The sequence below is a fragment of the Artibeus jamaicensis genome, unplaced genomic scaffold (genome assembly GCF_021234435.1).
Source record: "Artibeus jamaicensis isolate MK-2021 breed Jamaican fruit bat unplaced genomic scaffold, CSHL_Jam_final contig_585, whole genome shotgun sequence".
Classification (NCBI taxonomy): domain Eukaryota; kingdom Metazoa; phylum Chordata; class Mammalia; order Chiroptera; family Phyllostomidae; genus Artibeus; species Artibeus jamaicensis.
The window spans coordinates 5,749,482-5,760,558 of NW_026521894.1; the positions used below are offsets into that span (position 1 = coordinate 5,749,482).

Genomic DNA, 11,077 nt, shown 5'->3' on the forward strand with positions numbered 1-11,077 from the left:
AATAAAGTTTTTCATTTTCATACCCTGGTGGACTGAATCTCCGTTTTGAACCAAACAAAACATTTTCTTAATAAATTTTGAGTTTTTTATCCTATTTCTTACACAGTGATTTCTTAATCAGCAGAGTGCTAGCAGTTGGGTTATTTCTCTTTTCCCTTTAAAGAGGCAAAAAACTGTGACTAACTCAAACCATATAGAGTAGTAAGGCAGCAGTTGATATGATTTTAAAAATAAATAAGGACTTTGAAGTTAGTTAGATAAGACAAGGTTCAATTCTCAGCCCCACCTCTTGCCAGATGTGCAGTATTGGGCAAAATCAGTTATATTGATTCAATTTTTCAACTGAAAAATTGAGGTGGTAATAATACCTAGCTCATCACACTCCTACAGTGTCCGGTGTTTTATACAGGGTTTAGGGATATTAATTCCCTTTTCTTGCTGGGACTTCTGCCAAGACGGAGGCATAGGTGGAGACACCATGCTTCCTCACACAACCAATTTTAGAGACAATAAAATATTAGCAACAGAAAACACAGCCAGAACACAGAAAATTGAACTTTTCGGAAGTCTGATAATAACAAATTCTTCAGCCTGACCGGTAAGAAGGGTGAAGCCAGCAGCTGGCAGAGCAGGGTTGCACAGGAAAACTCTGTCAGATGGACTCAGGCACACGGATCCCATACGTGGGGTTGCAACGAGCAGACCCAGTGAGCGACCCAGTGAGCAACCAGCGGAACCAGCGAGGGCGCAGGGCGGCTGGTTGACTGTGGTAACACATTCGTGGGCAGATAGACCAGCGAGGGAGTGGGTGGTGAGACAGCACCGAGCAGGCCCCAGCGGCTGCAGCAAAGGGGACCGCCATTTCCCTGCTCTGACCCCACCCCCACATACAGCGTCACAACCCAGTGACCTGGGCAGCCCTACCCTGGTGAACACTTAAGGCTCTGCTCCTCATACTTAATGGGTATGAACAGAGCAAAAATGGCTCAAGAAGATCTCAAAGACCCAGAGCCCATAACTCTAAGCGACGAAGAAATAGCAAAGCTTTCAGATGCACAGTTCAAAACACTGGTGATCAGGATGCTCACAGAACTGGTTGATTTTAGTCACAAATTAGAGGAACATATGAAGGCTAAACTAATTGAAATGAAGGGAATTGCACAGGAAACCAATAGTGATGGAAAGGAAACTGGGACTCAAACCAAGGAAGTGGACCAGAAGGAAGAAAAAAATGACCAAACCAAAAAATATGAAGAAACAAGAATTCAAAAAAATGAGGAGAGGCTTAGGAACCTCCAGGACATCTTTAAACACTCCAACATCCAAATTATAGGGGTACCAGAAGGGGGAAAGGAACAGCCACCAGTGGAAAACTTATTTGAACAAATAATAAAGGAGAATTTCCCCAATCTGGCAAAGGAAATAGACTTCCAGGAAATCCAGGAAGCTCAGAGAGTCCCAAAGAAGTTGGACCCAAGAAAAAACACACCAAGGCACATCATCATTACATTAGCCAAGATTAAAATGAAGGAGAGAATCCTAGAAGCAGCAAAAGGTGAATTTCTAGTCACCTTTGTAGTCACCTACAAAGGAGTCCCCATCAGACTGTTAGTGGATTTCTCAAAAGAGACCTTACAGGCAAGAAGGGGCTGGAAAGAGGTATTCCAAGTCATGAAATCCAAAGACCTACAACCAAGATTACTCTATCCAGCAAAACTTTCATTTAGAATGGAAGGACAGATAAAATGCTTCTCAGATAAGATCAAATTCAAGGAGTTCATCATCACCGAGCCCTTATTATATGAAATGTTGAAGAAACTTATCTAAGAAAAAGAAGATAAAAAAGATGAACAGTGAAAGGACAGCAAACTCACAGTTACTAACACCCACAGCTAAAACAAAAGCAAACTAAAGGGACAGCTAGATCAGGAGTGGAAACATAGAAATGAAGATCTCAAGGAGGGTTAGCAACAGGGGAGTGGGAGGAGGAGAAGGGGGGAGAAGGTACAGAGAATAAGTAGCATAGACGATAGGTAGAAAATAGATAGGGGGAGGGTAAGAAGAGTATGGGAAATACAGAATCTAAAGAACTAGAGACATATGGTCATAAACTAAAGGGGGGAATGGTGGGGGCAGGGCAGTGCAGGGTGGAGGGGATGAAGGGGGGAATAGAACAACTGTAATGGCATAATCAGTAAAATAAAATAAAAAGAAAAAAATTTCCTTTTTTCTCACTATTCTGCCTGCTCCTTTGGTTCAATACTGGGGCAGGGAAATGAGTACGTCTCAGTGGAGGCACAAAGCTCCTTAGTGAAATTTTACCTCTTCCCCAAGCACCTCCAGTTAGGGAGCTCAAAGGAAGGAAATGCATAGGTAGAGAATCAGTCAGGTAAGATGAAAGTTTTCTTACCAGCTGTCTGTCTCCTTCACAGTAAACCCACAGAGGATGCCCTTTTCCCAAGCTTATGACCTCTGCCTTTTAAATAAGAAATACATTTTGTAATTCTTTATCTGATGATCCTTCATGGATTTTAATAACAAAGTGTATTTCTTCACCCCAAATACTCTGTAGAGAATACTTAAAACTACTCTAATTTTAAAGACAGATCTATTGAAATAAAAATGTTAGCATTAGGCCAAGGCCACAAATAATAACTTTAGTACACTGATTAAAATTAATTTCTATACATAAATTACTCTTGATAGTATCATAGTTTTTTAGGGGAAACTAGTTTGTATACTTTAAAACAGACATGAATTTTTCACAGAATTCTTTTGCATTTTTTGTTGAAATCAGGATTCATATGTGAAACATCATTTACAGACATGCTATATGAAAAACAGCACTGCATTTTTATCCCTTTTTGTGCAGGTCACTCTGGTGATTCAGTTTCTGATTGAAAATTGCTGTAAAATATTTGGAGAAGAAATCACTTCCCTCTTCGGAGAGGTTTCAGTGAGATGTGATACTAGAGAGCATACCTCAGGTATTGTGAATAATTGGATTGTTTTATATAAAAAATAGGCACATGTCTGTGAAGTTGAGGGGACAGTGATTGTCCTTGGTCCCACAGCAGCTAAAGTGAAGGGAGCCACTAATCTGGGTCCATCGGCCTAGGGCTCCTTCATTAGGAAGCCTGCTGATACTAATTCTCTGTTTGGGTTAAAAGTGTGTAAGACAAGATCCTATACTTCAAGAAATTTTTAGTGGTAGCATTTATAGTATGATGATCTTAACCCTTTTTTTAAAAAAATAAAACTTTACAAGGAATGCTAACATATATAATAGAATGACTATAGTTAATACTGGGGTAGTGGGCTCAGAGGCAGTGAGGCAGACTTGGTCCTTCTCTTTTTCTTCTTTCTCTTAGTGTCCCTGAGACACCCCAGAACCTGGGTGTGCTATAAAACAATTTAAAAGGGACCAGCATCATGGGTATGGGTGGAAGCAGACTTGAAGACATTTAACCTTCCAGAATAGGAATTCCTATGTCACCAATTCCTAGTTATGTTATTTTTGGCTAATTATTCTATGCCACTGAACATCAATTCTGTATCTATAAAATATGGATAACTATAATGTCTTTTATAGTCTCTTAAAGGTGAAATAAATAATGGACATTAAAAAACTTTGTCGAAAAGAAATTGATAGTAATGGCTCCCCTGAGACTAGAGTTAAGTATGTACACTCACCAGCAATCCACATGAGAAAGCATTCTTATTCAGAACCTAGGTATACTTGGTATTGATGCCTTTAATTATTCTTTTTTTTTTTTGGTATTTCTTGAAATTACGACGTCTCCTTGCTTTGAGGAAATATTAGTTAAGGAAAGTGCAGTTCTTCAAGAACTGAGAGAAATCTAGTATACCCAAACAATTTCATTTCATATTCTGCACTAACAATTTAAAAAGTTGTTGTGAAAGAACCTTTTTTTCCTTGAGAGTAGAAATTTGAAAAATCTGCACAAAAAGAACTAAACTCCATATTTGTTTCTTTTTTAAGGCGGCATGTATTTGGAGTAAAACCAGTGTTAATCATGGTTTGATTTTTTTCACAGATATCTCTTGCTTACAAATGACTGACTCTTCGTATGACAGTTTGGAAAATGAGCTGAATGAGGACGTTGATGCCCCATGTAGTGACCTGGTAAAGAACCTGGGTCAGGGGAGCAGAAGCATGGACTCTGTCTTAACTCTTAGTGACTATGACCTCGACCAGCCTGATGTGGAAGGTCCTTTAACCCTCAGTGATTTTGACTTAGACCGTTCTAAATCTGAAGACATTCAAATGGAACAGCCTCTTGAATCCACACCAGTGACTGTTACAGTACTATACAGAAAGGCCCCACTGCAGGACCATGCTGGTGCCTCCTCTGGCATGACAACCCCCAGCTATCTGTCTACAGCTACAGCAGATGCTCCAAAGAGCTCCAGGCGACATCGCCGCTGCTCAGAGCCCAGCATGGACTATCTAGATTCAAAGCTTTCCTCTCTCAGGGAGTTTTACCAGAAAAAGCTACGCAAGTCCAGCTGTGATGCAATTCTCTCTCAAAAAGATGAGGACCATCTGAAGCAGAATCAATCCCTACAGGGATTTAAAGAGAGTTTAATTACAGGCACTGATATCAAGAAAAATGCCACTAATAAAAATGCTAAGAAGAAAGGCTTGTTTGATAATGAAGGAAATCATGTGAAGCTTCTTCCTAAATCCAAGCCAGTGGCCATTTCTGTGGCATCCTACAGTCATATGTCCTCACATGATCATCCTAGGAACCAGCCCTTTGATGCAGATACATCCGGACACCCCTCACCACACACAACAGATGCTCTCAAGAGTTCAAGGAGGCATCGGCGCTGCTCAGAGCCCAACATTGATGACCAGCACTCCAAACTGAGCTATCTCAGGGGCATTTTTTCAAAAAAACAAAATAAAACTAGCTATGAATCCAGTCACTTGCATGGAGAGGAGGATTATCTCAAGCAGCATAAGTCTTTGCAAATGGAGGGGCAAAAGCTTATTAATCAGAGTTTGGTCATGGGGATTGAAGTGGGCAAGAGTAGTGCCACAAACCAAAACACTGAGAAGTTTTTACCCTCCAGATTAAACATCTGCCCAAGGACTAGCTATTCTAGCTTGTCCTCCCCAGGCACTTCCCCATCCGGCTCATCGGTGAGCTCGCAAGACAGTGCTTTTTCTCAGATTTCAGAACATTCCGTGTTTACACCCACTGAAACTTCCTCTCCAATAGATTGCAGTTTTCAGGCTCAAAGAAAGCAGGAAGAACTTTCTTCTGACTTTTGCAGTTCCAGTCTCATTTCTGGACTGCCTGGTACCTCCTCAGAGCAGGCCACCAGCTGCCTGGCCTATATAAAAAAGGACAGTATAGAACGACATTCACAATTGCATTCTGTGACTCTTCATCCCAGCATGTGGCTAAGAAATGGTATGGCCAGTTTGAAAAACTGGTCCCTCAAAAACAAAGCAAAGGCAACCAGATCTGAGGAAAAGAAAATGGCTTCTCTACAAGGACCCATGGGGCCACCTCCACCTGCTTCTGGTGTTTCAGAAGCCAACTCACTGCAAGAGAAACAGAAGGACATGTCCCTACGGGTAACAGAAGGACTTGGAGCTATGCAGACAGCCCAGCATTGTAGCACGGATCCCAGCCAAGTCTCAGACAAACACATTGGCTCTCCAGTCAGCCTAGTGGAAGACAGACCCAAATTTTGTATCAAGTCACATGAGGAAGGAGAGAGGAGTGGGCAGCACTCTCCTGGTTCTCTGCCTCGTACGAGATCCTCACCCTGCCCTTTGATTATGGATGATGTGTCCAGCCCAGGCTTAGGGCCTACAGTACTTAGTGATGTTGGGGACAAACTGTCAACCAAGGACATTTTACCACTGTAAGAGCAGAAACTGGGCTAATAATGACATGAAGATAATTATTATTACCCTTTTTATAATATACCTGGGTTAGGTAGCATAATTATTGCTAATACTTAGGACAACAAAATCTCTTTAATGAAACCGTTTGGCAAAAAGTTCAGACTGAAAAAACAAATGCATCACCTAAGTGTTTGTGAGGCATTTCCTTACTAGAGCATGGGCTTGGTCCTGTCATATGATTTTTAGAGATAACTAGCAGAATTAGAGAAAGCATCTTCTGTGTAGAAAACATGCCTTATGTAAGATTAATTTCCTGAGAAGGCAAGGGAGTCATAAGTAAAGAATGGGGACAGTGGAGAATGGGGAAGGGTCCAGAGAAACCATCCATACTCCTTGGAATGTCTTTAATAAATAGGCAAGAAAAATGCCACTAATCAAAGCATTAGAAAGAAAAGAACACCTCGTAATGAAGGAAATCATGTCAAACGTTTCCCTGAATCCAAGCCAGTGGCCGTTTCAGTGACATCTTATAGTCACATGCCCTCACAGGATTAGTCCAGAAAACAGCCCATTGATGTAGCTGACTGAAAAAAAGTAGAATGATCCGAAAACCATGGGTATCATGATATCTTTTTTCTGTGTTGCTTGATTCTTTTTTCTGGTAGTGTTGCATTGTTCTGCAAAGGCTCCAGAAGACAGAGCTATGAAGAGAAAGAAGGAATGTTGCTCATCTCATTGTCCTTACCAAAGGTACTTGTGCTGGGAACATTCTCCCAAAATGCAGATTTTCTGTGAGAAGGCGACCTGAAGGCATTTGTTATCCGAGTGTGCAGGAAGGCTGCAACAACGGTCCTTTTCTCTGTTACACGGATGCTTTTGCCCACATGTGATCCAAGTCAGGCTCCTTTTCGCCGAAATGTTTTTCTGCAGCCCTGCTTCATAGAGCACACAGCCAGAAAAAATTACTGATAAATCATCCTTTTTCTGATTATCATTTGGCAGTAGAGAGAGCAATTTTAGAGGTTGATGAAGAGTTACATAATAGGATACCCACCAAAGTGGCTGTCAGGCCTTCTTAATTACTGGCTTTGGATTTTCTTACCTCTAGAAGCTTTTATATACTTTTTCCCAAATGATTCATGGTTTACAGATAGTGTATACCCCATTGGTTTATTTTATACCCATGGACATTTCTCTTTTCTCTTGCCTTAAAGTTACACTAATATATCTCCTGGATTCTCTCCATTAATTATTAGGCCTGGCCAGCCACTGTGAAGGGAAAGAGTCAAGGAAGGATGTGCATCTTCTTTCATTTGAACTTAGAAGTTGTGTCTCTTTAGTCCACCATCAGCTGGACCTTTTTCCCACAAACTAACTTATTCTGTATTATCTTTCTGAGCCACCAGGAAACTTTCATGTCAAATGTTCTTTCCCTATTGTCCTAAATATTGCATTTTCAGTTATAGGGGGAAAAATATTTTCTGTAAGATATAAAAAGTCCTTCCAGTATTAGCTATCAGTGCTGCCTACCTCCAGGGTACATGGCCGTTTGTCCTAAGCATTATACTTAGCTTTTAGAACTCTGGGTCCAAAGAACTCCTTCATGACACTGGCTGTCTCGGTCACAGATGCGAAGTAGATGTCACTTTCTAACTGACCACTCCTATACTTAGACTCCTAAGTGTCCGTATGCATTTTTTTGGTGGTATATAAAGGCAACAGGGATGCCCCTTACCCCTATGGCAAAACTACTGTCAGAACTGCAAGATGTGAATGAAACTTCCAGCTTAGAATGTCTTTCTGGAAGAAATTTCTTCTCTACTTAACAAAATAATAGTTCTAGCTTTATATATATGTAGAAAATCACCTACCCAATTTGAAGCATAGAAGAAAATAGATGCTGAAGCTCTTAAATAACCATTCCTACTCTGTGTTCCCTTAGATATTCCTGTATACTTAATGTGAATAGTTTGTTAATATTGCTGTAAAGTATTATATGGTTTCGAGAACATGTCATTTTATTATACTCTGTTAATCTATAATATATTAGACTGATGCTTTATCTAAAATGCTTTGAGTTTGTATAATATATCTTGACAAATTTTAATATCATGTTATGTAATAAATGTGTATTTTTGTACTTGCAGAAACTGCTGCTAACTTTTAAAGTTGTTTGGTTTTCAAGGCACTGATAATGAAGATGTATGAAGTTCATGCGGTCTATTAAATAAAATATCCTCCAGAGTTAACAAACTTACCAGAGCAATATTGCCTTTGTAGAATTGTTTTTAGTTAATGAGCCTAGTTTCTACTTGACACTGGAATTGTATAAAATGTAATTAATATAGAATTGGAACTTTGAGCTTTTAGTCATATGCCACAGTCAGTCTTTCTAGAAAAAAAAGTAGTTTTTCCTCTTATGTTATTATAATCTTAACATTTACCAAATAGTCATGCTTTAGACACAGTCATCATTTTTTAGGCATTATGTTTTCATTGTGCTCCGAGAATCAGATACAGTCCATATTCTCATATCAGAACAGCCATCAAGTCAGTTTAATTGAATGAATAAAATTTTCTTACCTAAATTTGAACCATTCTGACCAAATTGTCCCAGTTGACCCCAGACACACACTCAGACATCTCTAGTATCTCAGATCATATAAACTTATTGAATATTACTGGTTTCTTACGACAGCTACATCTTCATGTCTCAGTGTTCATTGAGGTTCACTCTGTGTAAGCTTAACCATCATTTCAAAGAGACTCGAGAAAATACACTACCTTAGTAAAGAAACTATTTGCTCTGTCAGCAGTGAAGACCACAGCCCCTCTGTCAGAAATCTCACTTTATGGATTTGGGCAGTGTACACATACACTGATGTTAATTTCAACCCAAAGTTCACAGAAATACAAAAACTTGTTTAAAAAGAGTCATGACGTACTAAAAACACTGGATTCAAGAAATTATCTCACACTGTGTTCTTCTACTTTTCATGGCATGACATTGAATTGAAAAGATGTAATATGACTTGACCCAGAGTTCAGTGGTTACCTGATAGAGATGATCAAAATGATCTTGCAGCTGAGAAATGCAGACCAAATTTATTTTTTATCAAATCAACTAGTCATACCAGTGAATACACTACTCTCATTCAATATATTAAGCATATGTTAAAAGCTGTATTAATGTTTTCAAGCCAGTCATTAATAATCTAAATGGGGGTGTTTGGATACGGCGGTGAGGTAGGTGAAAGCAAAGTCCACTTCCCCCAGTGCACAGGTGAAATACCTAGCTGATCTTCTGAGGAACAGAGTGAATAGCCAACATATTGCAGAATATATGAAGATTGGAAACCAAAAATTACAGAGAACATTGAAAAATTAGATGGTAAGGAGAGTGCTCAAGGATATTAAGGTCCCTGGGATCAGCACGGGGACCAGGGCAGCTGCAGCCCCAGGCCTGGTGCCCACTGGGTCTGATACAAGATTCTTGGGAGAGAGCCAGGCTGGGCTGTGTGAGAGGCCAAGTGCTTGTATGGACCGGGGTGGGAGACCTTGAATAGGAATTTTTCAAAAAGAAAAACGAGGCACTTGGTGCTATTTGAGGAATTCTTTGCAGCAGCCACCAGCCTCCTGTGCCCCTATCCCCACAGTCTAGGGTGTTACAGACCCAATCCAGGCTGAGGGAGGCCCAACCACACTCGCTCCAGAAGCACCAGAACAGTGTGCACCCATCAGAGATCTGCAGGGGCCTGTCTACACTCACACCCAAGACACCAGGGACAGAGCACCTCCTACCTGGCCCCACACCCAGAGCCCAGCAGAGCCAACAGGCTCTCTAGGAAGAAGGTGGAAAAGCCCATCAGAGGGGCTCTGCAGTCCCCAGAAAGACTTAATGAAGGACCAAACTACCCTGAAGGGGTGCTACGAGTCCCTAGCAACTAGGACAGCAAAGAGCAAGGAGGCGGTGTGTGAGTTGCCCCTAATTGGTACACCTCAAGGACAGAGCAACTGGTAGACTAAAGGCCTAGGCTGGGTACAGAAGGGCACTGAAGAACTGGGCTGGAGGCTGGACAACAGCAAAGAATGCAACTCAGGAAGGGAGAAAAGTGAAAACAATCCCTCCTCAGCCTGAAGCAGCCAGGAAGACCAGCAGCAGAACTGGCCTGACTGGTTTAAAGCCAGCAGAAGGCTTTAAAAAAAATGTATTCTTCCACTCCCTTCCTCCCTCCCTTCCTCCCTTCCTTCCTTCCTTGCTTCCTTCCTTCCCTCCCTCCCTCCCTCCTTCCTTCCTCTTTCTCTTTCTTTCTTCTTTCATTTTATTCCTTTTTTATTCCTGCTTCCTTTTTTTAATTTTTATTTTATATTTAATTCCTTTCCTCCTCTCTTTTTTCTTTTTTCTTTTCTCCTTCCTTTCTTCCCTTTTCCCTTTTATTCTTTTTCTCTTCCTTCCTTCACTTTTTTCTTCTTTTCTCACAGGTGAGACAAAAATACCTGTGGAGAAAAGACCACAGTGAGACCCAAACTGGTGTCATCCCAACAACGGAGACAGCAGCACAAACTTCACATTGCTACTCCAGAGAACTTGCAAGGTGGGAGCGGTGAATGCCAGTACACATGCTGGAAGAGGGAATCCAGTAAAGAAACCACCAACAGATAACAAAGGAAGAAGGTGAAGGAGGGAGTGGAAGCCACACTAACCACAATCCAGGACTGATCTAGAAATACAACTAAAAGTTGGAGAAATTACCCACAACAAACAACTGAACAAGAGCAAGAGAGAATCCTCAAAACCTTGTACACACAGAAGAATCAGCTTCAATACAACCTGTCCACACCTGCACAACAGAATACAAGATGTGGTAGATGGAGTAATCCTTAGTTAACCAGCTGGAGGGAAGGACTCACCAAAGAAAGACCCAACAACAATCAAAACCCAAAGACATACAGAGAGCCAACATAAATGGCAGCCCAATACCAGCGACTGCAGGAGATTAAGGAGACTGTACTGCTGAATCTCACAGGTATTCTGTCGTAGAAGTTCACACCATAAACCCAGGGAGTAAGAACAGATCAATTTAAGAAGCAGAGGTTAACAAGAAGAGTCTCACGAACAATGGGAAGACAAAGAAACAATCCCCAAATGAAAGCAAAGGAGGCAGCCTCAGAAAGAATGCCAAATGAAAT

The 11,077-nt window shown here is 40.9% G+C and overlaps 1 protein-coding gene across 2 annotated transcripts in view; it reads left to right on the forward strand.

The window, feature by feature from the left end:
• The window catches only part of ARHGAP20 (Rho GTPase activating protein 20), a 122,674-nt gene extending 114,554 nt beyond the window's left edge, over nt 1–8,120 (forward strand). For both annotated transcript variants that reach the window (XM_037152591.2, XM_037152593.2), the window contains exons 14-15: nt 2,873–2,987; nt 4,059–8,120. In XM_037152591.2, coding sequence (XP_037008486.2) covers nt 2,873–2,987; nt 4,059–5,908 — 1,965 coding nt within the window. In that variant the 3' untranslated portion in view covers nt 5,909–8,120. The remainder of the gene's footprint in view (nt 1–2,872; nt 2,988–4,058) is intronic.
• The last annotated feature ends 2,957 nt before the right edge of the window (nt 8,121–11,077 follow it).